General features: G+C 38.5%; 1 protein-coding gene across 7 annotated transcripts in view; it reads right to left on the minus strand.

The window, feature by feature from the left end:
- Positions 1-215: 215 nt before the first annotated feature.
- LOC121864656 (shootin-1-like) overlaps positions 216-20224 on the minus strand; it is a 67585-nt gene continuing 47576 nt past the window's right edge. For all 7 annotated transcript variants that reach the window (XM_042363785.1, XM_042363782.1, XM_042363788.1 and 4 more), the window contains 7 exons: positions 16993-17200; positions 14848-14981; positions 13604-13744; positions 13142-13303; positions 12097-12244; positions 9034-9405; positions 216-1901 (listed from right to left, as the gene is read on the minus strand). In XM_042363785.1, coding sequence (XP_042219719.1) covers positions 1123-1901; positions 9034-9405; positions 12097-12244; positions 13142-13303; positions 13604-13744; positions 14848-14981; positions 16993-17200 — 1944 coding nt within the window. In that variant the 3' untranslated portion in view covers positions 216-1122. The remainder of the gene's footprint in view (positions 1902-9033; positions 9406-12096; positions 12245-13141; positions 13304-13603; positions 13745-14847; positions 14982-16992; positions 17201-20224) is intronic.

Consider the following 20224-nt stretch of genomic DNA (forward strand, 5'->3'; position numbering starts at 1 on the left):
TATTAAACCTTCATAGAAGGTGTAAGTCAATATACAGTACTGGCAGATATGTAGATGTACAAGGCACAATCATCACTAAAATATTTACAAGGAACCTCTAAAATCAACAAGACTAACTTGGAACTCATACAATACTCTAATAAATCTTCAGACTATGATTAAGCAATATATCAACAAACTTGGATTAAGAGGTAGAGTAACAATAAAGTCAGATGTTGTCTTAGTCTTTTATAAGATGCAAATGTGGATTCAATACAGAGATCCTAAATGCTGAGAGCATTTTTCTGTTGAGCAACATATTTTTATATCACAATCCTTTAAATTGTTTAAATTATGTATGATACATACAGTAATTGGATATGAATATCAATGATTATTATTATTATTACATTCCCTGTATATCATGATTTGAATCAGATAAATCATTGATTGAAGCCACACCATGTTAGATGAAACTACCTGTATAATACAAAAAACTTGGAGAATCAACATCTGGAGTGCCTAAGTTTCATCTTGGTTACCAGGCATATTTAACATTGCATTATTCTTATATGTTAAGCCACAGAAAATTTTAGTATTTTACCCAAAGTCCTAACAAGCAAACCCTTCTCACAAGGAAAAATGCAGTTCCATGAGTAATGCATGTACTGTACTGTACTGTACTGTACTGTACTCACTCATGATCAATATATACTGTACAAACTTAAAAATTTTTATATGAATTTATATAAGTCAAATATATGTTTCATATTAGATAGTGTTCAGTACAGCATGTCTACTAGAAATTCAGAATCAATATTTGTAACATGTTCCAATTATAAAGAACATATGTGTCTTGTTTGGGAAAATTATATAAACACCATCTGCTCCTGAATAACAATGATATTCCACATGTATTGTACTCCCTAAATTCATTCTAAAACATTTTGACAAAACTGAATATATACCTGTAATCATATACAAAGCACCTCTAACTAAAATAACGAGAAGCATCAGGTTAATTTTTGCATGTCACTATAGAAATAATGACAGTGAGAAAATTATTTTAATGATCAGAATCCTAAGCTGCATTTTCAGCCTTGTTTTAAATTTACATTTTTATAGGCTAATACCAGTACTTCATCAGTCTTGGGATGGACTTCTACTATTCCTCAGAAATATGGTAGTTGATGAAATGGCTCGTCCTGGAGATGGACGATTATTTTCCCATTCCTCTGATTTTTCAGTAGTGCTAGCAGGTGGGGTAGTTTCACGGCTGGAACATTCATCTGCCCCAACATAGGGATTATTCAGCTTTAAAGTGTAAGATGCACTAGCAGTTGTAGCATTGTCCTCACATGCTGTAGAATCCTTTCCTCTTATGTTGTTTTCCACAGTAGTAGTTTCTTGAGCTGGTTTGTTGTTGTCGAGTGTTATAATATCTTCTGTTTTTGTGCCTTCAGCCAAATCAATATTCTGATCTTTGGAAGTACATGTAATGGAATCTTCCACAGACACTGTATCAATTATAGGAGAATTTTCCTTTGTTTGAGGAGCTGGGGAGAGTTCATGTGTTGTACTGTTGGAATCATCAACATCAATTTCTCTTTTTTCCTCATCATCAGCTTTTGGGTTGGATGATGTAGATTCTCTCTTTTCCTTCTTCTTTGACTTTGTAGTTCGGGATTTTGACTCTTGAGAAATTGCAGAAGGCCTTAACCTACCCTGGCGTCCACGTTTCATAGTTGCTAAAATGCTCTTCATCTCCTGTACAGCATCTGCTGGCTTCTCTTTCACATCAGGATCTGTTTTCTTATTAATACATCCAATGACAAATGGTTTTGTTGATTTAAGCTTGACTCCACCTCGCTTAATTTGATTAATGAGATCATCCATACCTCCACCTCCTTTACTTCCAGTATCTGCAATATTTAAATACAACTACAGTACAGTATTAAGGTGCCAAATTGTGCAATCAACTGCAGGTGTGTGCAGATAGTAACCCTATTTTCTGTATTTTAATTAAAAAAAGCAGGCTGAAATGTAAATGTGTATAGGGGCAAGCAAGATATGAAAGAAGTGAGTGAAGTGAGTTTTGTATACGATGAAGGATTAAGGAGAGATGTGCTGAGAATATGTGAAGTGTTTGAACAGGAAAATTTTACAGAAAGTGCAACTATTGTTAAGTGATGAAGAGGGGAGTTAATGATGGAATAAAAAGAATTACCCTGTACTGTACAGTATTACGAAAATATTATGGATTAGCTTCAAAGTCAGGAATGGGATTTTATAGTTACTGTGACTCCTTTTGCACCTGGGAATGAAAAGTATGATAAGAAAAATGGATGCAGTGGAATTTAGGTAAACATGGCATGCAAGGATGGAAATGAAGACAGACAGATAGAAATACTGTACTGTACATGCTGAGAGAGGACTGATAATGGAAATGTCATACAATACATAAGAAAAGTTCTCAAATATACATGGAGACAAGACAAGAGAGAAGACAGACTATGTACTAGGAGAGAAGAGACTGAAAAATAATATGAACGAAATAGATGTGCTGAGAGGAGATACACATAGAATATTTTGCAGTAATAAAAGTAATAGTGAATGGGAGGCTCTAGTTGTAACATAATCAAGAAATTAAGGAGACTGTAAAAGTTGGTGAGCTGTGAAAAGTGAACATGACTGATAAACTTAAAAGGACAACAAAAAGTGGATACCTATTAATACCGTATATCTCGGCCTACAAGGTGACGGGGTGTATAAGACGACCCCAAAAATTTCCATTTAAAAAGTAGGTTTTGAGCCCTATTCGCTGTATAAGACCGGTACCCCAAATGTGACACTTACCATTGGGAGCTTACTGACCCAGTAGTCCTTTACCAACCATCCCATTGACCAGTGCTGTTTACACATCATTGGTTTTTTAAAATAAGACCAATTCACTTCAAGTAATGGCATCAAATGTTCCCGGTTGGTGTAGTGTAAACACTAGTGACGTCACTTAAGCGTCTGTTATTTAACTGGAACTAATGTCGGTGTTGAGTAAAATTTTTCCATTTACAGGTACTTGAAATGGATTTACCGATTTATTTGTTTATTTATTTAATTATAATACAGTCAACCCTCACTTTACGCGGTCCCACTTTACGTGTTTCCACGTTTACGCGGTTTCCTGCCGAAACCGGAATGCTCACTTTCCGCGGTGCGTGTACCCCTTTACGCGGAGAGCGGCTGGCAGTCCTCTCGCGCCGCACCATTTTTGGATCCAAACCTCCCGCCATCTCTCCCGCCCTCTCCCGCCATCCGCCATGTTGTGTAAGAGGCGCGAGTAGGTTGCGCAGTGTATGTCTTTGTTGCGTTATCGGTGACGTCATATGACGTAGCGGACTGTGATTGGGCAAAGCATCCTTACCTCCCTCCCTGCTAGCTGTGATTGGTTTAATGACGTGCCCCTCGACCTACCGCGTCAGTTACACCCCTCCAGGCTACACCGTGTATATCGGTATCCATTGTTCCATAAGAATGGCTTCCACCGGACCACCACCACCACCACAAAGAAACCTTGCATTACCTGGACCCAGCTGCCCTAAGCCAAAGAAGACACGAAGTTCCTTAAGCTACGAAATTAAATATAAGATCATACAAGAGTTGGGGAAAGGAACAAGACAGGTTGATCTCGCACGCAAGCATGGTGTTAACGGGTCTACGATCAGGAGAATTAAGAAGGATGCAGCCAAGATAAAGGAGCACATGAACATCACAAAGTCTACAGGTGCTTCTATGATCAAGTATTGCCACAACCAGGTGCTTCTCAAGACAGAAAAATTACTTGTGACCTACTTGGTGCGTCAGGCGCGACGGAACATGGCGGTGGACACGCGCTCAGTTAAGGAGTACGCGCGTGAACTGTATGCTGCAGTATCACTAAAGATGGGAATTACAGAGCCCAAACCCTTTAATGCTTCCTCTGGGTGGTTACAGAGGTTTAAGAAGAGAAACAAGATCACCAATATCAACATTGGTGGTGAAGAAGCTAGTGCTGACCGTGTTGCGGCTAGGGAATTTCCTCCGTTTTTACATGAGATTATGGAGGAAGGACAGTACACCGACGACCAGGTGTTTAACATGGACGAATCTGGTCTTTTTTGGAAAAAGTTACCTTCCAAGACCTTCGTTGTGCAGAATGCCAGCAAGTGTCGGGGCCGGAAGTTGCAGAAGGAGCGCATCACCGTCCTGTTTACCACCAATGCCTCCGGTACCTGTAAGCTCAAGTTATCGGTGATCCACACAGCACGCAAGCCGCATGCCCACAAGAGCATGGACATGACCAAGCTAAATGTCCACTGGCTGACCGCACGTAAGGCGTGGATGTTCTCTACACTCTCTCTCTCCTGGTTTGATGACTGTTTCGTTCCCGATGTGAAGAATTCTGTGAGCAACAGAATGTGCCATTCAAGATTTTGTTGCTGCTGGACAACGCACCAGGACACTCGCCCCTACTGTTAGATCGTCACCCCAACGCAAAAGTGGTCTTCCTTCCTCCCAACACTACGTCTATATTACAGCCCATGGACCAAGAGTTGATCTGTAATGTAAAAGCTGCATTCTCTGCTAAAAAATTCAACCTCCTGAATGACTACACCAACACCAAGGAAAAGTTGCGTAACCTGAGTGACACCAACACCGATAGCAAGAGCGAAGACGACGAGAATCAACAGTTGGCAGAGCAAGAAGTACTTTTAAAACAATTCTGGAGAACATTCAACGTCAAGAAAGCTGTGGACTTCTTGGTGGAGGCATGGAATCAGCTGTCTGTAGCAACTGTTCGTCACGCATGGAGACAAGTGTTGCAAGGCATTCCGGGTGTTAGGCAGAGTAAATCTGTGACTGGTGAGGTTCAGACTGTTGCAGTAGCAGTGGACCTTGCCAGAGAAGTTGCGCAGAGTATTACAGCTGCAGGCTTCTCCGATGTTCTCCATCACCACTCTTGACACGCTAAACCACAATATGTAAGAACTAGAATTTTATACCTGGTATTTAAGACGGCCCCTAATTTTGGGCTGATTTTTTTTAAGATTCAAATTCCGTCTTATAGGCCGAGATATACAGTATTAGTGAAGTGGGAAGGGTTGAAGATTGAGAAGTTCAAAAATGCAATTTTGGAAACAACATTTAAAGTTTTTGGAAACAAAAAACCAAGAATGAACTGACAATTTGTATTTACAGGACACAACTCCACTGTAAAAGAAGGATTGCAAAATTCCCCGAAAGCAAACTTAATGTCCAATGTATATGAACCACTGTCCTGCATGGCAGTGAACAGTGACATCACACACATGACTCTGACCTATATACAGTATACTGCTAATGAATATGATGTATTTCTTTCTGTACGAACCTCGGTCCTGCATGGCAGTGAACAGCGACATCAACCCACATGAATCTGACCTATATATACTGTTAATGAATATGATGAATTTCTTTGTGTATGAACCCCTGTCCTGCGTGGCAGTGAGAAGTGATACCACCCTCAGTGTCAAGACCTGACTGAATTACTCAGAATAGGCAAACTGTACTCCAAGCTTTATCAATAAATTTGTTAAACTAAAAAAAAAAAAAAAAAAAAAGATCCTGTTAAAAAAAAATTTCAACCAAATTCCAAAGAAAAAAAGTAAAAGATTTCAGAAGAGCAAACTTTGACGGTTTAAAGAGGCAGCTGAGAGAGGGGAGGTACGGCCACGTGAACCCGACAGGATGACACGACCTGATAACGAGAGATCTGGAGATTGCTGAAGCCCATCGCATACCTAAAGAAAGAGCATTTAATGCACAAAGGCAGAATATATACAAAAACTCAGATCAGACAACAAATGACCAATGGATAAATAATTATTTAAAGAACATCACACAAAGGAAGGCTACAGTAGAAGGATAAATCGTGGGAGAAATTCACCAAAGGACTATTATAGGAGAATACAGTAGGTTAAAAACCTAGATATGGGTGCCAAAAGAGGAACAATGAGGTAAGGATAGCAAGGAGGTTGTAAGACAAACCCCAAAGGATCTACCAAATGTGTATCGTCAACTAAAAACATTTGGTAGCATCTTAATTATCAATGGCCAGATCAAGTAGCTCACTGATAACGCATTTGAGAAATGAGCAATAATTTGAATAAATATTGTTCAACAGTTTTCACCACCGAAAATTTAAATATGATACCCGAGGCACCGACTCTATACAGAGATAGTGAAGAAATAAATTAAGCGAGATAGTAGTGACTAGTAACGATGCTAGTAAGCAAATAGACACACTAAAGCCTAATAAGTCACCAGGTCCCGATGAGATATTTGCCAGAGTATTAAAGGAATGTAAGGAAGAGCTTAGTATGCCTTAGCAAAGTTGTTTAACATGTCCTTAAAAACAGGTGTAGTACCAGAATCCTGGAGGATAGCGAATGTAATACCGATTTTCAAGAAGGGGGATAGATCACTATCCTCTAACTACCGCCCAATCAGTCTAACATCAATAGTAGGTAAATTACTAGAATCAATTATTTCAAACTCTATTCGAAACCACCTGGAGAAGCAGAAGTTGATCAATGATTCCCAACATGGCTTCACAAGCGGGCGTTCATGTCTAACTAATCTATTAACATTCTTTTCATCAGTTTTCGAATCGGTGGACGAGGGGCACAATTATGATGTGGTATATCTCGACTTTAACAAAGCCTTCGACAGAGTCCCCCACGAAAGACTAATTAGAAAGGTAGAAGCTCATGGCATCAAAGGTGACATCCTTAAATGGATTAGGGCGTGGTTACAGGACAGGAAACAGTGAGTGAGCATATACGGCACTAAGTCCCATTGGAGCAACGTCACAAGTGGAGTTCCCCAAGGCTCAGTACTTGGACCATTATTATTTATTATATACATAAACGATATAGATATCGGCATAGACAGCAACATAAGTAAATTTACTGATGACACTAAAATAGGACGTGTTATCAAATCTGACGAGGACTCGGCAAAACTACAGGAAGATCTAAACAAATTTTTCACGGTTTGGAAATGCAGATGAACCAACACGACAAATGTAAAGCACTTGGAAGATAGGAGATGTAAAACAGGGAAAACCGATACCAGGAGAACAACTATTAGAGAAATCTGGACTGCAGAGAGACGAGATAATGATATAGGAACCTGTCAAGTAAACAATGTGTTTTGCTCTGTGAATAATGAAGTTAATAAAGTACTTGGGTTCATACAAAGGAGTGAGAAGTTACAAGAATTAGCGGAGGTCATCCAAAACTGTGACTATTTTGGGAGACCACACCTGGATTACGTAGGTTCAGCCTGTCACCGACATAGAATGGATACATATAGAATCCTTAAAAGAATTCAGAGGAGAATGACAAGACTAATCCCGCAATAGGAACCTTGAGAGAGACAGGTTAAAGCATCTTAATTCCACCCTTGAGAGACGAGAGCGAAAATAGCTTACCTGATAGAGGTGTAAGGCGGGAAGGCAAACAAAGGGACATTACAAAGGTACTCAAACTATCCAACCAGGAGCGAACTCGTAACAATGGTTTTAAATTAGACAAATTTAGATTTAGGCGTGAAATAGGTAAACACTGGTTTGGAAACAGAGTAGTGGATGAATGGAACAAGTTACCAAATATCATCATTAACTCGAATACGCTGAATTGCTTCAAACATAGGTTGGATGCTCATATGAGCAATAGGGGTTGGGTTTTAACGGGACTACCCAGTATGGGCCAATAGGCCCGCTGCAGTTTCCTCCATTCTTATGTTCTTATGTACTGTATATCACAGTGACCTATTTTAAATACTGTATACTATTACTTCAGTGTTGGGAAGAGTGTTAAACAGAATGTTCTTTAATATTATTCAGTGGTCATATTGAAAGAATTAGAAGGAAAAGATTGGTAAAAATAATGCACTTCCACAGTTAATGATTTAAAACTAGTTGAAAAATTAATTATGGGTAGTACCCAAATTTCAAACAGATGTGGTAGTTTTGTAAACATTTGAGCAGTTTTTGTGGGTATGAACTAGAAATTCAAATAATTAACAAGGCACATGGTGGTACAAATCTGTCATGACTTTAATCATTGATAAGGACTTCATTTAGTGTCCTGCAGTTTTTCCAATGATGATAAAAGATGATGCACAGTTTCATCAATAAATTTTCACCAAAACACCGAGTGTGAGCTCATTCAAGGCCAGACTTGACCAACACTGGAGCAGGTTACGATATATTCAAGAGCCAGTTCATGCCCAGTACTTACCAACAGTGCGTAACAGAGACATGACTGACTGCCCAAGTGGCTAACAAGTCGATCAGTGGCAAAGAGGATAAAAGTAAAAGTGCACTGTGCAGCATTGTACAGTGCATAGTTTACACATTCACAGGCACATGACAAAGTCATATACTATATAACCAGAATAAACCCTTTTTCAATTGACATATAACTTAAGAGCAGATGAAAATTGCCATGTTGTTAAATTAAGACATTTGTGTAAAAAATGCAGAAAAATAAAAACAAATCACCAAAGATGTGGTAACTGGCCCCGTATTGTGCAGTGAAAGGATACTGAGACTGGAATGTGGATTAATCTTATCATAATGGAAGCAGTGTTTGATTTGTCTAGTTTGAGTTAGTATCAATAGTACCTGTAAAGCCATATACCAATTGCCTTGTTGAAATATTCAAATATTTCATAGATATCTACAGTAGACTAACTAGGCAATAAAGGAGACATGAGTATCTCATGAGACCTTGTCCACAGGTAAATGCAGTAGTTTACCTTATAAGAACTCTCTAAGTAATCAAGTCTCAAGGACATTAATGATGTCATGATTACTGGGAAAGTTTATGACATAACTCTATGTCAATCTAACATGGTAGTCAAAAAATTCTGGTGAAATAAAAATGAAAGTAATATAAGAGAACACAGTATTTCATCAGTTAGTTATCTACTGTTCCACTGAAGGTATACACAAGGTTTATATCAACTTACCTGAACCATTTGTCTCCTTATCTTTCCTGTTTTGTTTGGAAGCACCAATCAAGGTGGCTAATGTAGTCACAGGGTTGGCAGGTGGAGGTGGAGGAGGTGGTGGTGGAGGAGGAGGAGGACCTGCATGAGGAGGAGGAGGAGGAGGAGGGGGTGGTGGTGGAGGAGGAGGGGGTAGAGGAACAAAATGAGGGGGTGGAGGAGGAGGTGCTGGAGGAGGTGGAATCCTTGACTGAGACTCTAGTGTAGTGCTGGACCTGCTGAGTGACAGAGGTTCTGACACCACAGATGATTTGTCAGGATAACTATTGTTGATTCTTTTGCTGGTGGAATGTTGCTGCTGGAGTAATCTAATTTCACTTTGCTGTTTCTCAGCTGTAAAGACAAGTGAAAGAGTTGTTACTAATATTCAATTAAATATTCAGTTATGTTTACAATTAAAATATACAGTATATGCTGATGAATGATCTTTTATTTAATATCTTTTCCCTTTCTTTTTTTTTTAATTTTTCAAGGCTGATTCTTACTATTCACAGCTAAAAAGTATACTTAATATATCACAGAGATGATATAAATTCTGTTAGTGTTCATATTACTAAAAATGAGCAGTGTTGCAGTATGGCTAAGATATAAAATATTTATTAAAATGATACTTCCTGCATAAAAAAGACTGGGAAATCATGTGACACCCCCATAAATAAATAAATAAATATTTAAAAGCCATTTTGGGGAGTATAATTGAAAAGTATGTGAGATTTTACGGTTACTTTTACTTTACTTTTATCCTCTTCATTACAGATCTGCTTGTTAGCAGCTTGGGCGATCGGTTACATCTCTGTTATGCACTGTTGGCAAGTACTGGGCAAGCACTGGTTCCTGAATGTATCTGAACCTGCTCCAGTATTGGTCAAGTCTAGTCTTGAAAGAGCTCACACTCAGTGCTGTCATAACACTTTCTGGCAGATTGTTCCAAGAGTTCACAACTCTCACTCTAAAAAAGTTTGCCATCACAGTTTTCTGGACCTGCGGCTTCTTCAATCTTGAGCTGTGACCCCTTGTGGGGCGAGCGTCCACCAGCTCCAGGTAAGGACACTCGACTGAGTAGTGCCCCTTGAGATCTTTGAGATGCTTATACACCTCAATTAGGTCAACCCTTGCTCGTCTGTAGTATAAGCTAGGCAAGTTCAGGCGCTCCAATCTCTCAGGGTAGTTGAGGTGCTGAAGTGCAGGCACCAGTCTGGTGGCCCTCCTTTGAATATTTTCAACCAGCTGACAGTCCCTAGCATATCTCGGGGACCAGACAGGGTGACAGTACTCCAGATGGGAAAGCACTTCACTCTTAAAGATCGTTACGAGGGATGGACCGTCTAGATATCTGAACGACCTTCATATAAGACCCAATAATTCATTTGCCTCATTTACCTTCTTCTCGTAATGGCCCGAGAACTTCAGCTCATTGTCAACACACACACCAAGGTCCTTCTCACATTCAGTCTCAAATAGTGCAGTTTCTTCATCCCGTTGGGACATATGATACGCCTCCTTACCGTTGGTACTCCCCAGGTGCATCCTCTTACACTTCATGACATTGAATCTCAGAAGCCATTTCATCGACCATTCTTGGAGCTCACAGAGATCCTTCGGCAGCTCTTCACAATCCGCATGGTTCTTGATTTCCCGAAATAACTTGGCGTCATCGGCAAACATTTGTATGGAGGAGTGTACAACGTCAGGCATGTCATTTATGAAACAAACAAACAACAGCGGGCCCAATACACTGCCCTGTGGTACCCCGTTTATGACAGGTACAGATGATGATTTCGTGCCATTAATCACCACACACTGCTTGCGGTCATGTAGAAAGTCTTCTATCCATGCTAGGACATTTCCCCGAATTCCGTACCATTCCAGTTTGATTTTCAGCCTTTCGTGGGGTACACTGTCAAAAGCCTTGGCAAAATCTAGGTATATATTGTCGATATTACCACCCCGTTCCAGAATATGGGTCCAAATATCTAATACCTTGAGCAATTGTGTTAAACAAGAGCGCCCCGATTTAAAACCGTGTCGGCAATCCTTTACAAGGTTGTTTCGTAGTAGATGTTCCATCACGGCATCTCTGATAATACTCTCAAGTACTTTACATATTATGCTGGTCAGGCTCACTGGTTCCATAGGGACAGCATGGATACACACAGAGGCATAATGATCACTACTGTTCTTGACCGCATTCCCCTCCCCATGTTGTAAATTTAGGTACCCATATACAGCTGGGTGAACTGGGGGCACCCAGGAATCAAACCACCGACCCCTGGAACAGGAGGCGAAGACTGTATCCACTCGACCACTGTGCTCCTATTATCAGACGGGTTACTTTTACTTATATTTCTATCCTCTTTGCCACTAATTGGTAATGTGCAATAAATGTCATGTGTGTTTCCTTTTGCATTTTCCCTTATTTTGAAATGAGATTACAAATTATACATCACATTTTTTCTATTATTTATACTGTGTCATATTATAATAATATAATAATGAATAAATAAAAACTGGTTAACGAGGCAAGGTCAGTTCCACCCCTTCCCCCTACCTGCAGCACATTTACACCTCAAGTGTCATCATATCAGGCTTATTAGCTCTCATTAGGAGTATATCAAATCTGATTAAACCACTGTACAGTATCCACATTAAAAACAATACAGTGTACAGTCTGAATGATTAGTAAGCTGATAAATGATGGGAAAAAAATTACTGGTGGAGGGAGGAATATGGGGAAGGAAAAGTTGCCACAAATCACAATAAATTACTCAAACAGAAATTAGGCATCAAACTTAAATATTATGGTGCAGAAAAATCTTCAGTATAGAGATGATCACTGTCATGAGGGACAAAAGGTGTTCATCATCTATTTATAATCCCATTATCTAAGGGTTAAAGCTTTTATAGACAATTAACATTACCTGCCAAAATACCTTCCAACACCATTTACATAATGTGTGGCATTTACACTACACTTGAACATAAAAGAACAAAATACCCAATACTATTTCTATATATTTTACTAACCTTCTTTTCTAAGTCTTTCCAATTCTGAGTTTGTCTCTTTAGTCTTATCTTCTTGCACTTTAACTTCCTCCTCCAGCAATAAAACACGTTCTCTTAGCAGTTCAACCTCAGCAGCTTTATCACCAGATTCATAGGAAAGTAGTTCAGTCTATATGGAAAGAGACAAAACTTACAAGTACAGGTAGTTGAATGTACACACGAGAGCTGCATTACTATGGAAATTATTTACTGAAAAAGGCAGTACTGAATTACATGGATGAAGTGAATGATGTCTAAATGGAAAATGGTTAACTTTGCAGGTTAAAGTGGACAAAACTCACTCTTACCTAATACTGTAAAACAATTTAGTAATTCTTCTCTGCACTACCTCTCATGTTTTCACAATCAATCAATCCACAATCCACCTTTCAATTTTGTGTTTCATTTCTCTCTCTATTTAATCAATCAGTTCATCTTACTAATCTAAAATTTGTATTACTATCTCCTGTCAAATCACAATGCTGATAGCTTAAGCAAGAAAATATTATTTAGTCTTAGACCTCAGCATCACTGTAATTAAATTTCAGTACTATCATACAACTATGCAAGTTATGTCAATTTTATTAAGCAAGAGAAATGGGTTAGATAAAAACTAAAAACTTTATACACTACAGTATTAAAAAAATAAACATTTAAAAGACCTATCAACAATGTGGTCCACTTTTGTCTAACTGAGCAATGGAATTATAACTAACAAGCAGTCTGTTTATTTTTGGGCTTGACTGAGTAAAACCAATATCTAAGTACTATACAGGGTATGTCTCTAAGCTTTATATTAGACAGCCTGTAGCATAAACTCTGCAGTCTTATCTTGTTAGCCAGTATGATGTGGCCATAACTGTTATATGCTATTGTTACTTTACTACCTAGCACCCAATCATACTGTCAAAGTTGCTAAAGACAGACACAAAAGAGTGAAGCTTAGATAATGAGTTAATAAAAAATTAACTCTACCATCCTTTCCTCCACCACTCATTAAACCAAAGTACAGGAGAACTAGTAATACCTTTAACTTGGACATGATTTGTTTATGTTCTTCCTCTTGTGTGTGAAGTTTCTGAGTAATGGTGTGCACTTCCTCCAAAGCCATTCGTAGTCTTTCATCTCCCATCACATCTGCTAAGGCAACAGCACTCTGACGAGCCATAGCTGCTTTTTCGCCACGGGCCTGTGTGAATAAATTCAACATAACACATACAGTATTTGAACTTTCAGAATGTAAGAAGGGTGTTATCCAGTGTGACTCTACCAAATATCCCTGGGTACTCTAGTTTCCTCCTGTACTAACAATGAACAATGAATTAAAGAAAATTTAGCTAAAATATAATAACACAGTAATTTAATATTGTATGAACAAAAGATATTTTGGGATATTTAAGAGGATTTTTTTTATTGCTGACAAGTTTGTTTAAATGAAACAACACTTTATGCATAGCATAACTACAATTTACTAATGTAAAAGTTTTACCTTGGCTGCCTCTGAAGCCGCTGTGTTGGCTCTAGCAGCTTCTGAGCGTAGCTGAGCTTGGAGAGCTTCAACTTCATCTAGAACTAAAACTGACACACGTCCCATTCGCCGCTCAACTGCTTCCAGTTCTGCTATCCTACTCTGAAAATATAAATTGGAAATAATTTTATAGCTTTATAAAGATCAAAAGGAAACAAAAGGTACCACTCCAGTGATGATACTGGACATTTTCTTAAATGGTAATCCTACACAACTCCCCTTTACAATCCATGCTGTTAGAAGGTCAGCCCACTTAATGAGACCTCACCCTTGTATTCACAACTGAGGAAGATGCCAGTGGGCACCAAAACCATTACAGTACTTTCGTAGAAGTTTCAGTCTTTTAATGTGAGTCCGACTTCCAAAGAGAAGTCACCAATCAAAGACTGGTTACAAATATATTAAATCAAACGCTATTAATACAGTACTAAATTAGACTGCACAACTTGGCCAAAAAACATGGGCAACAAAATTACAGAGTGGATGACAAAAAAATTAAATGGCTACAATAACATAAGATAAAAGATACACCAATGGTGGCAAAGAAACTTCTTTACCTAACCATCACAACTATTTACTGTTTTACTTTTATCCTCTTCGTCACTGATCGTCTCATTATATACTGATTGATACTACAGCACATGCATTTTATACTAATTTGAATGTAACTAATTTATCAATAATGGATATTAAACTGGGGACAGCACTAGATATTAACAGTAGACTTCATTATCAATCCAAGCACTTACCACACACCTCATTTATCAGCTAATCATTTGAGGAAGATACAAGTGCAGTATATATATATATATATATATATATATAAATGTTCAACAAGATGGGTAGCCCACCCAGCTTTACACTAATATACCATTAATCTTTCTATAACTTGTATACTGTATGTGGCTCCTATGGAACCATCTACATATTTGCTAACAAACTTGCATTATTCACAATATTACATGCAAGAATAAAGCATCCCTTTATTCTCTACTGTTCTCTCTACTCCTTTATGTATTGCTACATCTAAAGTAATGATTTTTTAGAGTGTGAGCTCATTCAAGACTTGACATGACCAACACTGGCTCATGTTCAGGTATATGTCAGGAACCCATACATGTCCAGTACTTGCCAACAGTGCATAAGAAGAACAGTCCGGGATGAAGAGGATAAAGTAAAGCCGAGTAAAACTACAGTTTGCTCACCTGAAGATGATCTATTTGTTGAGTGGCCTCATCCAGCTGTCTCCGAGCTTCTAATAACTCTTCCTGGGCATCAAACTCATCTTGTTTTGATTTGCTCATCTCTGCTGTGAGATTTGCCACATCCATTTCTAATCCTGTGATAGAAGGGATTAATTTGTTGATGCCTGAAGAATGAACTTAACAACTCGACTGAAAATGCACAGTGATCTGATACAATGCACAGTGAATCAGTGTAGATACTGTAATAACATTCTTTTTTATACTGTAGTCTGTTGAAGATGACTAAAGATTTACGAGTAATTCTACTTGTTGCCTCTTCCTGTCACTCTCTACAGTTGTTTCATCAGTCTCCCTTTATATCCCCTCCCCTCTGCTTTTAGGTTCCTGTACTGCTTGAACCATCCTACAATACGTACAGCAAATCATACAGGGCACTTACTTCAGCATAATGAGGTTTTAGCACTGTCAACTGGAAATAGCCTGATTAGTACCTAGCACCTGGGTGGCAATGACATGGATCCCTCAGGTTGGTCACAGTGTTATAAAGAAGCTTATTCACTTTCACTGCATGATTCCATAGCTTGTCCAATACAACATTTCAATTAAAATCAGAAAATGCTTAATAATAAACTCGTAAATTACTTAATGCCTTCACTGTGGGGATGCTACTTTTAATATTTTATGTGGCTAACACCCAATAATTTTATTCAGAACAGAAGGGGTCCAATACAAAAGTGGTGGTTAAATGACTGGATTACAAAGATATATACTTTTGGGGGGGGGGGTTCTGAAACATTTATGAGCTTTTCAGAGAATTCTTAACAAGAATTAGTTTTATGTCAGTTTCTTAATACGTTGCTGATGATGTTTTGTCTTATTACCAGTACAGTACAGTACAGTACAGTACATTATACGATACTGTACAGTACTAACCTAACCTAATCTGGGAAGCAAATGTTTTATGTAAAATGTGTGGTTTACCTCACTTGTACTGTGATAAATTGTAATTTTAAATGATAATAAAATTTAGATCTTTAATGATTACATCAAACTTTCTATTTGTTCTTGAATCTTAATTACTGTATTGTAAAGATAATCCTAGACAGCAGTTGTAATAAGGATAAACTCTGTTCCTAACAATGTCAATATTGTACAGTGCAACCAAAATTGAAGCTCCACACATACAGTACAGGACAGTACAATACATATATATTTATAACTGCCTCAGTAATGTAGTGGAATGTCAGTGTGATGTTCTACTGGCCAGAGTACAATCCTAGAGCACACTAAGTGGATTCCCATGACAGTCATGGTTAAATGGAAAGGAATTCAAACTTGACCAATGTGACACTCCACCAAGCTGAGAGACAGATTTTCTACCATAGGGGCCTCTTCTTTGTGAGACTGAGGTGTTACACGTTTTACATATTGTACTGTACATATATAAGTTAATAAAGAGCTAATAATTATTAAAACATGTTACTTATAACAAAAACAAACTATTGTACAGTACAGCATAACAAAATTACTTTTCTCATGTTAATTTTGTTAAAATAGTAATGCTACCTCTTCATTATTAATATTGTTACTGTTGTAGTTACTGCCACAATTACCACCATTATCAACCATACAAATTATACAGGCAAGACAAATGTTTAAGATTGTGAAGTAATGTACTTGTTTATCTGTGCTTGTGGGCCTCCTAAGATTGCCAGCAGTGGGAGTAACAAAGTTAAGCCACTGATTCAAGATGCAGCCTGTCACTCACTGATCAGTGGCAGATTGACAGAAGAATGAGGTGAGAGATTCAAGGAGTGAGGTTGCTTTTTAGAGTGCTGCTGACTGCAAACTGATGTGCTCCTATAATTTTAGAATGTGGTGGACCAGTGAGCCTGTGGAAAAGGGGCTTATGGTAAGAGCTCCAGCCACACATAGCTGCTATATATTGAATATGATATTTATTGCATTTTATAGAGGAGTGGAATCAATCTACTACTGTAGTCCAGAGGATTTATGTACAGGACAACTTAAGCAGTTTTGTCATCTTCTTAGTTTCCCTGTCCCTGGGTACTAGTTCAGATAACTTTCTACAATAGTCCTTGGACATGCTGTAAGACCTGATCAGTAAAGAAGTAAATATTGTACCTTTAATTTTTTTCATCAGTGTGGATACTTCTTGATCATGTTGTTGCTGTATCTCCTGGAGTCCCTGCTTGTCCACCGTCTCACCCATGTTTGCTAAGACTGAGATATCAAAATCTGGCGAGGTATCTGCCACCCGCTGCATCAAAACAGCACTCTGTCTCTTGAGCGTATTGGCCTCACGACGCAAAATTTTGTTTTCATGGTACCACTGGAAAGAACAGAAGTTGTTTTTACAAAGCTGTTTTCTGTTTATATTCAATATGACAACAGAAATAATGCAAAAATTGAGTTCCTTCAATAGCATATTATGTAAATACAGTACTGTAATACATGTATCCCCTATATTCAAGGGGGTTATGTTCCGAGAAACCAATTTGTTAAGTGAAAAAATGTACAGTATTGTATATCAAATAGAAGGATAAATGTTGGTCAACTGGGGTATTTTTTACCCAAAGTTCACCACTTTATGTCCCATAAAAAATACTGCAGTATAAACTAAATACTGTACCTTATACAGTACTAAATATGATCATTGCTATACAGGTACACGTCCAGTACAGTCAATCAAAAAAACATCCTGACATAATTGTGTTAGACAATATGACAAAATGGACAAAGGATTCTGGCAACCCTAACGAGAAACAGGAGTCGCAGTGCTCATTGTGAAATTCATTGACCCCCCCCCCCCTCAAGCACAGATAGTTATTTGATGAACTGTACAGTAGAGTTTAATGCAACTCTGCACATCCTGGGTGGTAATTTTGATGCTAGACAGTTAAAAGTTTGCATTCTTATAAAAAAAAAAAAATGTGATTGCTATTTGTTAAAGTGAATAATTATATTCAAAAAAGGAAAAAAATATGTCAAAATGAGACTTGTTAAAACATTTTTTTATAAGGCATACATATATTAAGAGATAACTTACAACCTAAAACATATGTTAAATCTTAGTGATAGAACTACATTATACATTATTTCTCGAAAACTGAAAATGGCTTTTAAGTTTTGTATTTTGTACTGGGACCAACATTGAAAAAGTTAAGATAAAAATGGAGGACCAAGAAAGTAGAGAAAATGGTCAAAATCTGCAACAATATAGGCAGAAGCTTTACAATCAGTGGTGTCATCAAACTATGATTATTAAGTGCAGTAAAGGCAGACTCTACCATAATACAGTGCAGCATAGTACAGTAGACCCTACCCATTTGTGGGTTTACGATTTGAGATTTCAACGATTCGCGGTAAGCAGCTGGTGGCTCGGGCAGCTAGCATGCGAGCCTTCTCCCGCAGTGCAACGAGTCACCCGACGTGCCCCCGGCGTCTTATCTCACTCTGTTTGCCCTCACCCATTACCCATGACCAAGCATCCCATGTCATACTCTCAAAACTTTCATGTTTCTTTGTGAAAATGGCCCCTAAGAGACTGCCTAGTGTCAGTGCTTGTGATGCTAGTAGAGTGAAAAATGAAAGGTAAAGGTCAGTGATGACCCTGGCAAAGAAAATTAAATTATTAGACAAGTTAAAAGAGGGGATGAGTGCTGCGGCAGTTGGTCGGTTGTTTGGTGAACAAATCCGTAGTGTGGCGCAGGCTATTCGTGACAAGTTATTTCGGGAAATCATGAACCAAGTGGACTGTGAAGAGCTAACGAATGATCTCTGTGAGCTCCAAGAATGGTCAAAGAAATGGCTGCTGAGATTCAATTTCACGAAGTGTAAGAGGAAGCACCTGGGGCGTACCAACGGTAAAGAGGTGTATCATATGTCCGAACGGGATGAAGAGACTGCATTAAATGAGACGGAATGTGTAAAGGACCTAGGTGAGTACATTGACAATGAACTGAAGTTCCCGGGCCATTACAAGAAGGAGGTAAATCAAGCAAATAAATTATTAGGTCTTATAAGGTCGTTCAGATATCTAGACGGTCCATCCTTCGTAACGATCTTCAAGAGTGAAGTGCTTCCCCATCTGGAGTACTGTTACCCCGTCTGGTCCCCGAGATATACAGTACTAGGGGCTGTCAGTTGATTGAAAATGTTCAAAGGAGGGCCACCAGACTGGTGCCTGCACTTCGGCACCTCAGCTACCCCGAGAGCTTGTTGGAGTGCCAGAACATGCCTAGCTTATACTACAGACGGGCAAGGGGTGACCTTATTGAGGTATATAGGCATCTCAAGGGGCACAACTCAGTCGAGTGTCCTTGCCTGGAGCTGGCAGATGCTCATCCCAAAAGGGGTCACAGCTCAAGGTTGAAGAAGTCACAGGCCCAGAAAACTGTGAAGGGTAACTTTTTCGGAGTGAGAGTTGTGAGCTTTTAGAACAATCTGCTAAGATGTCTCCCTATGTACAGCGCACCACTTCATCAAGCTCGAGACTTCCACATACGAATGTAAGTACAGTATTATGACTTGAGTTTCTCATAAAAGCATAGGTATATCTGTATATTAGTGCACTACGGTTTGCCAATTTGCACCATTTCTTGGAACCTATCCCTCGTGATTGGCAAAGGTCTACAGTACAGTACAGTACAGTACAGTACAGTACAGTACAGTACAGTACAGTACGGTACGGTATGGTACATTACAGTACGGTACGGTACAGTATTGTAGAGTAAAGTAAAGTACAGTACAGTACAGTATGGTACGGTACAGTACAGTACGGTACAGTACAGTACAGTACAGTATGCACATCACAATTCAGTTGCTAAACTTTCAGTGAAGTTCTCGCCTTCAGTTCAAGGGATTAAATGTACAATAAACTTATTTGCCTCATTCATTCCAATAATGCACACTGTGCTGTACTGTGTTTTTTAGGGTCTTATACTTTACAGTATTATATTAAATATCTATTACCTTTCACTGAAATAAAAAGTTACATTACGACATGAAAAAGTGAGTTTAATGAATCACTTCTCATAATCTGGGTACATTATCACTCAGCTCTCCTTAGTATGTTATCTTACTCCTTAAGAAAGAAATACAGTAATGTGAAAAAGAAAACATTTAGAAAATAACACTATTGCATCTTCTAATGGCGTATTATGATAATCAAGCACTGTACAGTAAGTCCGCGCTTAACATTGTTTCGGTACTACGTCGCTAAACTTTAGAGACCATAAATTCGTTGAACGTCCAGGTGATCCGATACTACTGTATGTCGTTTTGCTTCATCACAAACTACATTTTACGGTGCATCACTTGCTCTCGTCTGGCCGCACTATGCTCTCTCGGTTTG

Source organism: Homarus americanus, unplaced genomic scaffold, assembly GCF_018991925.1.
Source record: "Homarus americanus isolate GMGI-L3 unplaced genomic scaffold, GMGI_Hamer_2.0 scaffold57965, whole genome shotgun sequence".
Lineage (NCBI taxonomy): Eukaryota > Metazoa > Arthropoda > Malacostraca > Decapoda > Nephropidae > Homarus > Homarus americanus.